This window comes from Loxodonta africana, chromosome 1, assembly GCF_030014295.1.
Source record: "Loxodonta africana isolate mLoxAfr1 chromosome 1, mLoxAfr1.hap2, whole genome shotgun sequence".
Taxonomy (NCBI): Eukaryota; Metazoa; Chordata; class Mammalia; order Proboscidea; family Elephantidae; genus Loxodonta; species Loxodonta africana.
Window position 1 is genome coordinate 173,231,602 of NC_087342.1, and position 16,980 is coordinate 173,248,581.

Below are 16,980 nucleotides of genomic sequence, written 5' to 3' on the forward strand. Positions count from 1 at the left end.
AAGAAGGCCCTTGTCATCAGTCTTCCCTCAGACTAGGAGCTTCTCTGTGCAGGAACCCTGGGTCCAAAGGATGCGCTGTGCTCCTGGCACTGCTTTCGTGGTGGTATGAGGTCCCCAACACTCTGCTTGTTTCCCTTTCCTTTTCTCTCTTATATGATAAAAGGTGGTGTAGGCCACACCCCAGGGAAACTCCCTTTACATTGGATCAGGGATGTGACCTGAGCAAGAGTGTTACATTCCACCTTAATCCTCTCTAACCACAGGCAGAGATTATGACTTACAACACATATGAAAATCACAAAATGGAGGACAACAACACAATACTGGGAGCCGCAGCCTAACCAAACTAATACATATTTTGGGGAGACACAATTCAGTCCATGACAAAGTCACAGCTCAAATTTCAGATATTTCTCTAGGTATGGTCTTTAGAGCTTTTCTAAGTTTATTGATGGAATAAATCTAAATATCTAAAACCATTTGAAGTCTGATTATTTTCCTTTTAATGCAAGAAACGGCTATTTCAGTAACTAATAGTACTATGCCAACTATGAAGCGTCCTATGGTAATGGTTTTTCTCATATCCTAATTCTCCTTTTAATCCTTTTGAAGTTTCTTTTCTGGTTTTAATGTTTACTTTCCTTTCCTATTTCTTATTTTCCTCTTTAGTCAATTATGTATAGACACATAGGAATAGCATAACAAGAACCAGCCCAACCTGGAAGCAGAAAACAAAATCACTCATCAGATAGTTTAGGAGAAAGGAGGAAAGAGGTTTCTTATATCCAGAAAACAGAACATAAAAAAAAAAAAAAAATCAGCAATATTTCCCACATAAAACCAGTAAAAAATCCTTTAATCCACTCAGTCCTGTGACTTACAACACATATTAATTTCTGTTTCACTCAATCCTGGATCAGCAGTCTCATGAAACTCATCAACTTCTCCACAAGAGTTCTGGAAATCTTCGTTCAGTCCAGTAATACCCACATTTAAAATATCTATCACAGCCTTCTCAGTGAATCTCTGATACAGTCTCTTTTGTTGAAATATTCTGGTCAAGTGCGTTTAGGGAATCAGCAAAGTAAAAACTACGTGCAGATGACAAAACTTAAAAATGGCCACTGTTAACTTATGATTAATAGTAAAACACTTGATGAGAATTTATTACAGAAGTAATGCAGAGTAAAATAAAGTCACTTCAAAAAAACTTCAGATGAAATATCTCTAAACATAATGATTAACTCTATTTTCAAAGAAATTTATATATAACGTGTAATGATCCTGAGACATAATAGCATATAGTTAGGATATACCAAGATTATCAAGTCTCTAAACATATGAATATTAATAAAACTTCATAGGTAAGAGGTGTAAAGCTCCAGTTAAAACCACTGGCTTCAGCGACGCTAGATTCAAATTTAAAAAATAAACAAATAAAGCTGCAACAAAGTAAGCAATTTAAAAATCTTGTTGTCTAATATCAGGCAAAACATCACGGTAAAGATACTGACACTCATAAAAATTTTTAACCCAAAGAAAATTACTCACATCTCTTGATTTAACAACACATTTCATACAACTCAGGACGCATTGTTGAGAAGAGTCCCTTGACTCTTTCTTTACTATTCTTTTGGTGATCAGTTTAACCTTGTCTTCTCAGCAAAACATTTTCTTTAAGGATCTTGTAGATAAACCCATCAAATCTTAGCTAGCTTTGTTGTTGTGAGGTGCCGTCCGGACAGTTCTGACTCATAGTGATCCCACGTACGACAGAATGACACACTGCCTGGCCGTGCTCCATCCTCGCGATCATTGCTATTTTTGAGCCCATTATTGCAGCCTCTATGTCAATCCATCTCATTGAGGGTCTTTCTCTTTTTCACTGACCCTCTACTTTACCAAGTATGATGTCCTCTCCAGGGACTGGTCCCTCCTGATAACGTTCAAATTAAGTGAGACGAAGCCTCGACATGTCGCTTCTAAGGAGCACTCTGGCTGCACTTCTTTCAAGACAGATTGGCCTAGTGATTTTTTATTGGGTGCTGAGCATTGTAAATTTTACATTCTTGAGCACTGGATTTTCTTGTATTCCTTTAAAGAATGTTGGACTTTATTCTGATAGGCAGTTAACTTGCAGGTCAGCTTGTTCTTTCAAGGCTTGCTTTCAAGCTTTGTTATAGTGAGTTTAGAGTAACCTCTACTCCAGAGATAGTTTATCCTTTTTACTGAAGTGTGACCCCTCAGATGCCTCCACTGAATGAATGCCCCAGGTGTTCAGTGAGGACTCTTTATTCAGGCTGGTTGGAACTTGAATATCTCCCAGCTTTGTTCAGCTCACAATTCCCCAGCTGGTTGTTCTTTGCGCAGCTTCATCGGGTTTCCCTCTGTGCATGCACAACTTAGTATACAGCAACAGATTCAATGAGACCTCTATACAAATTCCCGGAGCTCTTTCTCTGCATGGCTCCTTCCTCCTCAAGTACTCTGATCTGCGTGTGCCAGGGAGCTCAGCCTTCTCAAATTTCAATTTCTCTCTCTTCAACTCAGAGAGACAATCATGCTCTACTTGGATCTCCTATCCTGCTCCCAGTTCAGAAACTGCCTTCAAGCAGAAAACAGACATCTGGCTCACTTTGTTTGTTTCCCTTCTTTCAGGGATCACAGTCCTGCATTGCCTATTGTCAGAAAACAGTTGCCTTATATATTTTGTCCAATTTTCTAGTTGTTTATGATTGAAGGTTAAGCCTAGTCTTAGTTATTTCATCATAAAACCAAAACCAAACCCGTTGCCATCAAGTCAATTCCGACTCATAGCCACCCTAGAGGACAGAGCAGAACTACCCCATAGAGTTTCCAAGGAGCAGCTGGTGGATTTCAATTACTGACATTTGGTTAGCAGCCAAGCTCTTAACCACTGTACCACCAGGGCCAGTATTATTTTTATTATCAGGAAGAAGACATTTAAAAAGGGTTGGCTTATCAATTATTTTTTAAGTATTTAGTAAAATTTCTGGTCTAAGATTAAGAGCTTTAATCTTACCTGTAAGGTGCTCAGCATCTTCGATTTATAACTTTATTTTTTAAGACAAATTTTTACACTCAGCTTTTGACAGTTTGACAGACTTTTATGTCAATCTGCTAAAATTGTTTGGTAACTGATACATGAACCTACAGTCTGTTGACTGGGCAACAGATCATAAAGATTTAGAAATGCCACCTTGCTTTATTTAAATTTAAGGGTATCTTGATCCAGGTGTTTTAATTTTATGGTGTCATGTAAAAAATCCATCTTCCCAAAACAACCAGAAACTGATTTACCTATTGTTAGTGTTTTTAAGATTTTAATTCAGTCTTCTTATGATAATTGTATTCTGCTAAGCAGTTTTTTTTTTTTTTTTTTTTTTTTTTTTGCTGCTGTTTAAGTATTACACAGAGCGAATTACCCAGCTGGCCCAAAGTAAATATTTACACATGCTTAGGTGGAAGAGGTTTTGCCAGCACAGTAAGATCATGGAGCAACTTTACCCTCTTTACCAGGTAGGAAGCCCATGAACAAATGTACCTGTCGGCTGTTTTTCATAAGGAAACAAAATAGTCAATCAGCTTGCCAATTTTTTAAGTCAAGGCTAAAGATGGGAAAGGAACTAATGGGTGGACCTATTTGCCTGTCCTGCCCATGGCAGTTGATAATGGTACCTGTTTTTTCACACGAGATTTGAAGGAGGTTTCCTGTGATAGGAAATGCATTTTTCTCCATAGACCTGGCTGCCTCTGCCATAGGTATAAAGCTCAGAAGCTGACTTCAGTTACCAAACATCCTTACATGCCAACACTTTGCACGAGTCCCTCATTTCCACATCCTAAGAACATGACCGCTGGGTTTGTCAATCAAATTCAGAATATGGAAGAACTTTGGAATTCCAAGAACCCTCTTATTTGGCCCCAAAATAGCATTACCCTATGTCTGGATGCAATGACACAGGAGATTAAGGCTTGCAAATGACCAAGTTCTGTCTTTGTCTCTCTCCTAAACAGAAACAAGTTGGCTACATTCTGCAGGAGTACAATGACGCAGTTCAGAGAGCTGAAAGATTATCTGTTGCCCGAGAAAACTTCCTTATGGGAAAGAGCAATCCTCCTAGTTTAGTGACACAGGAAGACCTGACTATTTACACAAGGTGGTTAGTGTGTCACCTATACTCTCTCAAGACTATTCACCATTACTTGCAGGTAAGAACAGCACGTGAAACATTGTTATGTGATGACATGTTGCCCTGCCAGGAATGGTCAGCCCATTGTTTTCTCATACCTGTCATCTAGTTTTGGATTGTCAACATTGCGGTACTCCATCTGCCCTACAAATTATAGGACCAATGATGAGTCACTGGCCTTTTCTTTGAAACCTTTTAAGATGAATGCTATCTTGGTCTAAAAAAAATCATTTCATTAATTTAGTTTCCTAATATATTCACTATATATGTTCATGTTTTTATCATCTTGTTCAGGATTTATGCTCTCCAATTTAGAATCATCTTTTTATTCAGTAATATTTAATGAGGCTCTTAAATGTGCCAGGTACTTGCCTTGGGCTATGCAACAAACACATGACCTTTGCTGAAAAGGAGCTGGGTCCCAGGCTGGTAGGAAGATGGGCAAGTAAATATTCGACTGACATACACGGTGATAAGAAAAAGTAGAAAAAGTATAAGTACAGGGTAAATGAGTGGCCCTGAGGTATCAAGGAAAGGAGTAATACGATCCCATTTTCGTTTTAGAAAGATTCTTGTTTTTCCACCTAAATTCTTTCCTACACCTCTAAGCTTATCTCAGTGACACCACCATTCACAGAGTTACCCAAACCAGAAAGCTGGCCATCATCCTTGACTTCATCTTTTCGCCAGTTCCAGCCAGTCACTGTTAAGTCTACCTCTGATATGTCTCCCAGTCATATGTTATTATAATGATCTTCTCATAAGCCTGGGTGCCCTACTAAACTATGAACTCTTTGAGATTGGTCCATGTCTCCTGCATCTTTATATCCTAGCACCTCACACAGTACCTTGTCCATTATGGGTGCCTGATCAATGTAGACTAGGTGAAAATCAAGGTCACTCAGAGCTGGTGACAGTGCCAGGTCTCTGAGCTCCAGATTTAGCCCCTCATGGTTGGGCAGGTTACTGAGGCCCACTTCTACCTCCTTCCTTTTCAATCAAAGCAAAGTGTTGCTGCTGAACCTCAGTCTAGAAGATTCTGTGTTAACTGAGTTGACATGCAGCCTCTTGGCTGTACTCTTCTGTAGGACCTCCAGTATTTGTCCATCTCCAAAGCACTGAGTGTAACTGGTAACGAACTCCCTGAAGTTGATCAGGAAAATGAGAAGGTCTGTGTCAGTGACATCGGCCCTGACATCCAAGGTTCTACTTCTCCAGGCCCAATGGATACCAGAATTTCAGGTAAGAAATTAGTCTTTGTTTACAAGGATAGTGTGGAGAAAAGAAGATTGTGATTTTGTCACATGATCTTGATTGCAATTTTTCTATACACTGAGAAGTTATATCTTCTTAATGAATAAATAATAATTTGGTATTTTCTAATGGGAAACATAATTGATACTTCCCTTAAACATTTTAATCTCCACCTTTATAACTGGCAATTTCGGAGCAAGGAAAAAGCAATGGACCTGTCTCTGCCTTGGCCTCACTGTGGGCCTGCGTGCCTAGATCATTTCCTCTCCTTGGACCTCAATTTACTCATCTCCAAAATAAATCTCTCAGATCAAGTGACCTCTAAGTCCCTTCCAGTTTTCATATTAAATGGTTTTGGAAGAATTTCCTTATCTGAATCAATTTACTACAGTCTTCCTGCCCTTACCTGTGTTATAAATGACTAAGAAACCTGCTCAAGTTTCTACTCTGAATAACATACTTGCTTGGGGTTATGCACAGGGTGTCACAGGAACACCTGGGGAATAGGCGGTCAAGACAGTCATGAGCATCAGAGAAGGTTTCTGGCAGAAGAATCCACCTGAGTCCTTACAGATAAATAGGAGTTAGCTAGAAGAAGGAAGGTGAAAGTTCTCACCTTCATCTAATTTATTGGTTAATATATAAGGCATATTTTTCATTAACCACAAAGGATTATAGGCAGTTATAGTGTAAGTCATTCCTCAAAGCCATTCCTCAAAGGTTGTGTTGGGTTTCTCCTGCAGGCTGGGAGAAGGTGAAGGGTCTTTGCTACCTCCCACAGAATGCCAGCGCCAAGCATTTGTCATGTATGCCTGGCCAAGTGCAGCACAGACTATAAATTGTGGCAGAGACAGCAAGGCAAGGAGCAGAATGGCCCTCCCATCAGCAGAGTCGGTCCTGCCTTCACTTATTTCCAAGGACCTCTTGGTTTTCTCTCCCTGACTGCTGTTCATTGGTCTTAATGCATTTGGTTTTGGGTTTTTTCAGGCCCAATGAGAACAGAAACTGCTTTCATCCTGCCCCAGCACATGACGGAAGCAGGAGAACTAAAACCTCAACTGAAGCTCCTGCTCTCCCATTTCAATATCCCATACGACGTGGAGGAGCTAAGGAACTCTGCTAAGGAGATGGAACTTTTTTCCTTGGTACTTGATGGACTCTTTCTTAATACAAATATAGATGTTCATAAAAGAAAACACTAGGATTCATCACAAAGTTGGATATTTATACTGCCAACAATTGTTTCTTGAGTGATAAATATAATAACAGCAGGTGGGACTTAATTTAACAGAGTACTCTGTTAGAGTTATGAGAACCTGGAATATATTGAGCCCAGAAGGATTGTAGGATTTGTTTTTCTGCTGAATGTAAAGGAAAATGTAGGCTACAGTTCATACTGTTGTTAGGTGCCGTAAGTCAGCTCTGACTCATAGCAACCCTATGTACTGCAGAATGAAACACTGCCTGGTACAGTTTAGCTGATGTAAATATAGTCAAGATTTGGCAGATTTGTATTGCAAAGTTCTCAAATGCCTAAAGCCCTCCAGTTCTCAGAATATGTCACGATAGCGCTGCTTAAAGCCAAACCACTTTGTATTCAATAGAGCATACATTGTATAGCGATGTCTAAAGCCATGCAGTGCAGTCTGCTCTGCTGTAATGCAGTGTTGCACTTCCTTTGAAAAAAGGCAACTCATATTATCAAAAACCATATTATTTAAAAAATAAATGGTTCAAAGGAAAAAAATATTTAAGGGTGGAGAGTTTCAGATTTATAATAACAAAGTTATTTTTTAGCAAGATTTTCAATGATAAAGGTATTTTATAGCTCCAAATGTGTATTATTTGCAAGTATCTATATTTGCAGCATAAAAATAATAAATTGATTGATCCAAACAGATGGAAAATCAAATCTGAGGGCTTCTGAATGCCCCTTGTGTAAGAAGGAGCTTCTGTCTCCTCTATCAGCATTTGCCTTGACCTTGAAGTTCCACTTGCATTTGTATCAGTTCCAGCATTATTTTATCAGAATTGTTTCTATCAGTATGAAACACAGACTCTTTACGCTCACTAAAACCAACAGTATCCTGTGCCCTCTGGTTTCTTTGAAGGTGATGATGTTCCATTTTGCCTTTCTTTTCATGCCACCAGCAATACTGTCATCAGCAGAGTGCTTCTATGGGAGAACCTTTACCCTCATTTTCACCAAGTATTATAACAAACAAACCATGGGACTGGAACAAGATGGTGCTTTCAAAAGATCCAAAATAAATAAAAAATAAATTGTAGCACAATAGACTATCATCAATGATAAACCAAAGAATATGAGTCTGGCTGAGCACGCCAACAAAGGAGCCTTGTTTCCACGCTGCTGTGAATGGCTGTCTCCTTTATGTGGTGACAACCCCCACTTTCAATTTTTTTAAATAACAGTATTCTGTACAGTGCTTATTGTGTTCCTGAGATAATCGCATTAGGACAACTTTTTGATATAGGAAAAATGTCTGTGTTTTGGGTACTGTTTATCCCGGTATTCTAGTGCCCCAAAGCGGGGTAAGCAAACTCCAGCCTGTAGCCCCCTACCTGCGTTTTTTTAGATACTGTAAAGTGTTTTCCAAATGCAGACACACCTACTCACTTAGGTATTGTCTTTGTCTGCATTCACACTACAACAGCAGAGTTGAGTAGTTGCAGCAGAGATCATATGGTCAGCAAAGGCTAAAATATTTACTTTCTGCCCCTTTTTGAAAAAGTTTGTGACCCCAGCCCTATACCAGTGATGTCTAATAGAACTTCCTACAATGATAGAAATGTTTTGTATCTGGGCTGTTTGATAAGGTAGCCGCTAGTCACATGTGGCTACTGAGCACTTAAAATATGGATAGTGCAAAAGAGGAACTAAATTTTAAATTCTATTTAATGTAAATTTAAATATCAAAACAGCCACATGTGGCTAGTAGCTATAGTATTGGACAGCATAGCCCTGGAGTACCATCATTCATTGGAAGACCTATCAAGGAATCTTCAGCTCTGTGATTCACACACCTACTCATTCCAGAAATGTTTATTGAGACCCTCATACCTGCCAGCACTGTGGTAGGTTCTTGAGATTCATGGACTGTGTCCTCAAGAAGCTCGCCTTCTAGTGAGGAAATTGTGATACATTGTGGTCAGTGCAACGACAAAGACGTGGCCAAGGCTCAGCAGATCTGGGCCATTCTGGAGAAGGAACAAAGAAGTATTAAGCATTTTGGCAGCAGGAAGTTAACAGGTGCTAGCAAGGAGACCCTGGGTGGTGCAAACAGTTAGCACGCTTGGCTGCCAACCAAAATGTTGGCAGTTTGAGTTCACTGAGATGTGACTGGAAACAAAGACCTGGCAGTCTACTTCTGAAAAATCAGCCACTGAAAACCCTGTGGAGCACGGTTCTACTCTGATACACATGGAGTTGCCATGAGTCAGTCACCTCCGTGGTAACTGGTGCAGGTAGTATTAGGACTACATTTAGGAAATACCCCTTTTAGGTAAGAGCACAGACACCTTCTTTCTAGCAATGTCCTGATCAGGCTTCTAAGAGCAGGATTTATTAAACCCTTAGATTTTCTAGATCACCAGATGAATGTTCCAAAAGTGGACAATTTACATTCCACTTATATTTAGAGTGAGGCTCATAATACATATAAAAATATATATATTACATATATTACCAGCCACCGGAGCAGACATTCAGAACAAGTACCATACACACGATTATGGTAGTGAGCTGACTGGGCACATATGTCACACTGGCACAGACATTTAACGTCCTATTACTACCCACACAGTCATCTTTTATGAATTAGTTTGCCTCAAAGGCTATTTCAAAGACAATCAGTAGCTGGTTTGGAAATTGCCTGCAATCTGAAACTTTTTTTCTGAGCCCTACTTCTCTTAATCCTGTTTAGGTTTCCCAAAAATTTCAAAGCATCTTCAAGGAACAACAGAGAATGCAAACATTTCCAGACTATGATGCTGGGATAGCTAAAGCTGAAGACATGGGTTTGGCAGGACTTGGTATGACCCTGAAAAAGAGATCCAACTGGATTTCCTTTATAAAGGTAAGGGTGAGCTGTCTGTGATGTCAGAAAGTGTCCTCCAGGCAGGCCAAGCAACCAGCCAGCACCATATCTGTCTGATCCCTGTTGTTCCCGCTGCTCTGTGCCCTGAGCTAACTGTCGGCTAGGACCCAGAGGAGGTGCCTACCTGTCGTTCGGGCAGCTGGGGGGTAGGGGAGGCAACTTGGAGAACCTGGCCTTGCGCTCCAGGATCTTCCAGCTTTTTGCCTGCCTCTGGTCTATGGTGAAGTTAGCCATGCTGATCTGCCTGCCCTGAAGTTCCCCATACTTCTATGCCCCTCTCTACTGGGTCAAAACTGCCTTCTTCTTATTAGTGAACTCAGCTACTTGGCAAGAAGAAAAAAATAATACCCAAAGGTGTAAATGATTTGTATAAATCCCACTTTTTAGTCAAAAAATGACTTAGTACAATTGTGTGTCGGGCATGGCCCTTGATGCCAGAGATAGACAATTCACAAACAATACACGAGTAAGCAGCTTAAACAAGGTGATGGCAGGTAGTAGTGAGTATTGTGAAGAAAAGGAAAGTCTTATGTGATAAAGATGGACTGAGGAAAAGGAGCAGAATCAAAGAACACTCCTAAGTCTGGGGCTTGAGCAACTGGGTGGTCAGTGTAGGGGAAGCCAGACTTCCTGTTTTAGATTTTTACACTTGACAGTCAAGCTAAGATATCAAGGAGGTAGTGGGTTATAACAGACTGGAGCTTAGAGCTGAGATGTAAATTTGAGAGTCATCAGCATATAGATGGTATTTATAGCCACAGGACAGTCCCTAGGTGGTGGAAACAGTTTGCACTTAAAGGTTGGCCGTTCCAACCACCCCTGCACTCTTACCTAAAGGGGTTTCTTAAATGATGATTTGCTTCAGTTAAGATTAGAGCCAAGAAAACCCTATGGAGCAGTTCTACTCTGTAACACATCGGGTCACCATGAGTCAGAATCAACCAGACATCAACTAACAACAGTAACACAGCCGTAGGATTAATTTTATCCTGTTAATGTGAAAGATGAAGTCTTAAATGTGGAGTCACAAAGAGACTTGGTGGATGAACTTCCCTTGTCTCATAAGTCAAGTGCAATGCCCAACACTGATGGGTTTAAGATGCCTTCTGCTCAGCGATCATGCTGTGTCACCCCAGGTGGGCTCTTGGCATCTTGGAGGCCAGCCTCCAACAGGAGCTCTGCTGCAGTCTTCCCCTAGGAGCCTGGGATTCCACACAGACCCTGGCATGCCCTAGCAAACCATTGACACTGACACCGGATCCCATTTCAGAAGGTCCTTGAATCTCAATTCTTGTAACTTATATTGAAAACCATTCTGTTATGCTGTAACTTTGTGTGAACACAACTGTCCACTAGATTAAACCAACAAGTGATCCTTGGCAGAAGAAGTTTTTGACCAAACTAAAAGAACGGAAAAGAATAGATGTATTAATGCAACTCCAAGCAAAGTTTTTGAAGGTAAGAAAATAACCATGGTCCCTTGTAGATAAGATTATTGCTGAAATCATTCTCAGAAAATTGTATTTTCTTTCACCTTTTAATATTTTTGGCTTGGATTCACTATGCAGCCTTTATGTGAAACTTTCTGATCTAATTGTCAAACTTTTATAATCTTGTCAGCTTTCAGGAGAGAATGAAAATTGTCAAGAGAGCTGGATTTTAGCACTAACTTCTGTGTGATACTGGTCTAGTCATTTAACCTCCTTGAGCCTTGGTTTCTTAATCTGTGAAACAAAAGGATTGGACTAAATGATCTTTGAGGTTCCTTGTGACATTAAAGGTTCTCTGGGATCATTATTTGATCCTTTACGTTCAGAAGAGGACAAGGGACATTTACTCAGCACCTGCCACATGCCAGCAATTGTCACAGCAACCCTAGAAGAGATGTTATTACTATTTCTTTTTTTTTTATTATTATGGTAAAAATGTATGCTACAAAACATATGCCAATTCAATAATGTTACATCTACAACTCAGTGATGTTGATTACATTCATCATGTTGTGTAACCATCACCACTATACTTTTCCAAATTATTCCACCACCATTAACAGAAGTTCAGTGCCCCCTGTGCAATGACTCCTGCTTCCTCCCTTCCTTCCACCCTTGGTAACCACTAATAAGCTTTAGTCTCTACACGAAAGCCTATTTCATGTAAGTAGGAACATATAGTATTTGTCCTTTGGTGACTGACTTATTTCACTCAGCATAATGTTTCAAGGTTCATCTATGTTGTATCATGCATGTATTAGGACTTCATTTCTCTTTATGGCTGAGTAATATTCCATTGTATGTATGTACAACATTTTGTTTGTGCATTCATCATTTGGTAGACACTTGGGTTGTTTCTATCTTTTGGCCTTTGTGAATAGTGCTGCAATGAACACTGGTGTACAGGTTTCCGTTTGCATACTTGCTTTCAATTCTTTTGAGTATATACCTAGGATCAGGATTGCTGAGTCATATGGTAATTCTATGTTTAATTTTTTGAGGACCTCCCAACCTGGTTTCTATATTATTATTCTTGTTAAGTTGATTTGCCCTGCTCTGAGTGAAAAAGTCAGGATTCCAGCAGAACTATGAGCCTAGGTCTTTGTCATTACAAAGTCTGTGCTCTCGCCATGCTACCCTGCTGCCTCCTTCTCCATCTCCAGGCAGTTTCTTAACAGTGGATGAAGTTTGTACCCAAAGCTGATGGGCATTTACCTTTTTATTAGTGCCGCCACACTTGAGGGAGTGATATATCTGTAGAGGATCATCATAGAATTTTAAATGAGTTGCTGCGTATATTTGAATACATATAATGTTGCATCGGAAACCCTGGTGGCATAGTGATTAAGAGCTATGGCTGCTAACCAAAAGGTCAGCAGTTCAAATCCACCGGGTACTCCTTGGAAACCCTATGGGCAGTTCTACTCTGTCCTATAGCATTGCTATGAGTAGGAATCGACTCGACAGCAATGGGTTTGGTTTTTGGGTTGTTTTAGAGTTGAATGGGTGAACATATTTGGGGAATCATGATGCTTGAGTTTAATTTTAGTTTTCTCTTCTAGTTGAATAAAAATAAAAGTGGGGCTTTTTTCTTGTTCATATGTATGTAGCAAATTCTTGCTGGGAAGATGGGAATACTGCTTCCCTAACCGTTTCTTCTCCTCTCTGTTCTACCTGAGATTTCCAGTCCAGAGCGCATAATGCAGGTGCTCCAAGACCACGCTGCAAAGACAGTCATACCGGCTCCACATCGTCCACCTTTTGTGGCTTCCCAGGGTTTGCATCAGTGCAACTATGACCAAATCTGGGAGCATATTTATAGCAACGTCAACCTCTACCAGGTACAACAGAGAGAAATAATCGATCTAACTTTCTGTTCAACTCGTTAGCTATATGTATCAGTACCAGCTGCTGTTGAGTTGATTCTGGCCTATGGCAACCCCAAGTGTGTCAGAGTAGAACTGTGTTCCATAGAGTTTTCAATGGTCAATTTTTGGAAGTAGATTGTCAAGCCTTTCTTCTGAGGCATCTCTGGGTGGACTCAAACCTCCAATCTTTCAGTTAGCAGCCGAGCACAGAAACTGTTGCACCACCCAGAGACTCCAGCTGCGTGTAGCACTAGAAATTTACTTTGTTAATTTTTCAGAGACCAACCCTCAAAACAACTATATTGCCTATCCAGATTTATTTTTATACACATACACACACATACATATATATATATACATATATATATATACACAAAAAAGATTAAGTGCTAATAGAAAGGAAGGATATAAAGAGATGTTACATAAGATGTGTTTCCTAGTAGGACATATACTTAAAAAGATAAATACGAATGCAGGGCTGTACATCCTAGTGCTAAGCATCAAATGAATTACACAGCTATTAAATGTTGTGAGTGCTTAGAGGGAAAGTGGTCCCTACTGGGCTGATTCTATTGGGGAAGACCTCTTGAAGGAAGAGGAAATAGAGCTGGGGTTGGAGGAAGTACAGGACTTAGGGAAGTGGAGAAGAGATTGGGAAGGCAGCATGAACAGCCAGGCAGAGCAGAACCTGTATGTGGTGTGTTCAAGCCCAGTTTGGTTGAGTGGAAGATTCATGTGGAAATATAGTGAAGAGAAGTTTGGGGAGGGTAGGGGCCAGATTTCAGATGCTTATAAATTCCAAACTAAGGATCTGTGCTTTATCTTATAAGGGAAGTGACATATACAAAGCTGTATTTTTTAGGAAGATTAATGCCACAGCAGGTGGTTAGCTAGATTTAAAGAGGGAGGATTGGAGGCAGGGAAACCAGTTAGGTAGCTATTGCATAGGACTAGCATGAAGTTTGGCAGTGCAAAGTAGTTTCTGTTCAGAGCTAATGGATATTTGTCTTTACAATGGTACCATGACATTTTCAAAGCTGCCATCCGCTACTATTTGCTTGTCGCTCAAAGGGAAGGGTTTTGTTTCATTTGCTTGTTTAAAATGGGAAGATTTGAATGTGTTTATAGTCTGAGAGGAAGGAGCCAGTGGAAGACACAGAAAATGAAAGGGGAAATTTGAGAAACAGATGACCCTAGGGAAAAAGGAGGGAATGGGATGAAGAAACCAGATGGAGGAGCAATTACTAGAAAGGGAAAAAGACACCACTTCCCTTGAGGGGAATGAGATCCATGGAAATTTCAGGTGTGAAAGGCTAAAATAAGGGAGCTGTGAATGGCCCTGGTTGTCTCAGAGAGAAAGGAGGAGGAGGTTATCTGCATTAGTGAGGTGGGAAGGTGAAAGTGGCAAGTGAGGAGGTTCATCACAGAGGGAGAGGCAACAGAACCTTCTGAGAAGAATATGAGGATCACCACATAGCCAAAAGACCCAGTTAAAGTAAGAGGACATGAATTTGTAGTGAGCTCATTTTGCATAATAATTCTATTATTTTCACCCCTAAAGGTAACTGTAGAGTAACTGAAAAGAGTACATAAAGTCAAGGTGTGGGGGGGAAGTTTGGTAGATGCTAGAGTGTTGTAGCCATCCCAGGCTGGGTAAGGAGGAAAGTGAAACCTGAAGATATCTAATGAGTTATGGATTGCCTGGAAGTAAACACACACACACACACACACACTTTCTATAAATTTTAATCTGTTTAGACAAAGATCTAGATAATCTAATGGGAAACAAGTTGTCCACATCAGTCAGGAGCAGATGCAGATATCATGGTACTAATCTCTTGGCCCTGAAATGCCCTGACAAGACATTCACCTACCAGTGACACTGTCTCCTCAGCCGGAGCCCTACCAGAGTTGAGAAAAGTAGCCACATGTTCCCTCCCACTGCCGTTTCACACTGGGATATACATCACCAGTCAGGAAGGCCTTGTACTAACAAGGGGACTTTTAAAAACATCTGACTCTCCTGGGTCTTAAACCAAACTTAGGCAGTAGGGAGAAAAGAGAAGGGAGAAGGCAGAGTCAGCACTAGGTATAGGTAGCTCTGGAAGATGTCTCAGCTTCTAGGACCTAGGACAATCTACCTCTAGTTCTGGTATTAAAATTGGTTTGAGAACTGTTGGCATAAATCTCTTTTCCTCATTGGCTAAGAGAATAAGGGGAGTTAAACTCCTGGGGACCAGATGAAGGTGAAAGGAGGTGAATGACATTGATGGAGAGATAGAAGACCAAGAAGAATGGGGTCAGAGATGAGAAGCTTCATGTTTGGAAATTGTGGAGAAGTAATGAGGTCCTTTTTTTTTTTTTTAATGAGGTCCCAGGTGTGACCTGGACAGCAAGTAGTTGAGTTATAGCAGCGCTCATGGGCATTAAAAGGAAAACCAGGTAACCTGTAGGACCACTGTGGTGGTGAAGAGCAGAAGGTACACAGTGAGGGCAGGAGGTGATGGATCAGGTAGGTGTTGAGAGACAGAAAACACCAAGTTAGAGCAACAGTGAGAGAAGCTGTGGTAGAAATGGAGGTGGGGAAGCTTCCTGTTTCCGTTTTCCCCAGCCGAGTAGTGGAGGGAAAACTAACACTTCTCACTCTTATCCCTGTTACTGCTTTCCTTCATTTGTGGAGGGAATGGGAAGTTGGGGGTACTGATAGAATGTAGTCTGGGCTTTCACCAAAGTCTGTTTGCAGTTGCCCAAATGCTAAAAAGGAAGAGGGGGGCGGGGAGTAAGAAAACCACTATGTCTGGCTATTTACTGACTTAAAAGTGTTGTTCTTAGAATTGACCAAAAGCGAAAAAGATGAGCACTGTGCTCTCAAGTTGATTTACAGTAAACAGAACATAAAGAGACTTAGAATACCTGTAGGTTTTCAGATTACAGAAGAACACACCCTAGTCAACCTACATATTACTGTCATGCAAGTTTTCCAGTTTCCCGTTCATTCATTCAGTGATTATTACATGGGTGCTGCCTTTGTGCCAGTAATCATACTGGGCTCTGTGAATGAGATAGACCCAGTTCCTGCTCCATGGGGAGCAACACACAGTAAACAAGTTAACAAAGAAGTAGATCTGCATCTCTAACTTGTGGGTGCCTTGAAGAAAACAACAGGGGGCAGAGGAGGCACACTTGGATAGTGAGGTCAGTGGAGACCTCTCTGAGGGGTGACATTTGAGTTGAAAGTTGATGAATGAGAAGGATCCAGACATGCGAACAGCCTCCAGAGGAGCTTTCTAAGCAGAGAGCTGAAAACAGCACTCAGAACTTAAAGTGCTGGAAGGAAGGGAGGAAGCGAAGGAGGAAGGCAGGCAGGAAGGAGAGAAACAGAAAGAAAGAAAGAGAGAGAGAGGAGAGAAGAGAAGAGAACAGAACAGAACAGAAGGAAGGATGGAAGGAGGGGAGGGGAGGGGAGGGGAGGGGAGGGGAGGGGAGGGGAGGGGAGGGGAGGGGAGGGGAGGGGAGGGAGGGAGGGAGGGAAGGAAGGAAATATGAGGCAACAAGCAATAGTTTTCCACTTTCCTTCACATTTTCCCGTGGATGTTACTTTGTAACCTCCTAAAGTATTTCTGCTTCAGTCACAAGTGTCATCAGAGCACCACTGATAGTGACATTGCCACTCTAAATGTTGAATACTAGTCAGATGGGATTGGAACTAAGTAAGCAAGCATTTGGCAGGAGCCCCTGGTGGTGTAAACAGTTAACGAGTTTGGCTGCTAACCAAAAGGTTGGAGGTTCAAGTCTACTGAGAGGATCCTTGAAGGAAAGGCCTGGCAATCTACTTCCAAAAAATGAGCCATTGAAAACCCTATGGACCTCAGTTCTACTCTGACACACATAGAGGTGCCATGAGTCAGAATCAACTAGATGGCAACTGGTTTACTGGTAACCATTTGGCAGTAGGGAGGACAGGAATGTGGGTATGAATCTTAAAACTCTGCTACTATTCTGCAAGCATGTAGCAGTCACAGTACGAATTTTAACA

General features: G+C 40.9%; 2 protein-coding genes across 2 annotated transcripts in view; both read left to right on the forward strand.

The window, feature by feature from the left end:
- Positions 1-4,607: 4,607 nt before the first annotated feature.
- LOC111750299 (putative uncharacterized protein C6orf183) lies at positions 4,608-11,276 on the forward strand. The gene is made up of 5 exons (XM_023546857.2): positions 4,608-4,643; positions 5,303-5,456; positions 6,456-6,613; positions 9,413-9,565; positions 10,943-11,276. The coding sequence occupies exons 1-5, from the start codon at positions 4,608-4,610 to the stop codon at positions 11,054-11,056; spliced, it is 615 nt and encodes a 204-aa protein (XP_023402625.2). The 3' UTR covers positions 11,057-11,276.
- Positions 11,277-12,776: 1,500 nt separating this feature from the next.
- CCDC162P (coiled-coil domain containing 162) overlaps positions 12,777-16,980 on the forward strand; it is a 64,186-nt gene continuing 59,982 nt past the window's right edge. The window contains exon 1 of the mRNA XM_064294760.1: positions 12,777-12,917. Within this exon, the coding sequence (XP_064150830.1) occupies positions 12,777-12,917 (141 nt within the window). The remainder of the gene's footprint in view (positions 12,918-16,980) is intronic.

Bases quoted from the DNA above. Each gene is read 5' to 3' on its own strand.
- LOC111750299 (XM_023546857.2), top strand. From the start codon at position 4,608: ATGACCTTTGCTGAAAAGGAGCTGGGTCCCAGGCTG. The intron at 4,644-5,302 runs GTAGGAAGATGG...ACTCTTCTGTAG, and splicing joins AGGAGCTGGGTCCCAGGCTG to GACCTCCAGTATTTGTCCAT. The intron at 5,457-6,455 runs GTAAGAAATTAG...GGGTTTTTTCAG, and splicing joins AATGGATACCAGAATTTCAG to GCCCAATGAGAACAGAAACT.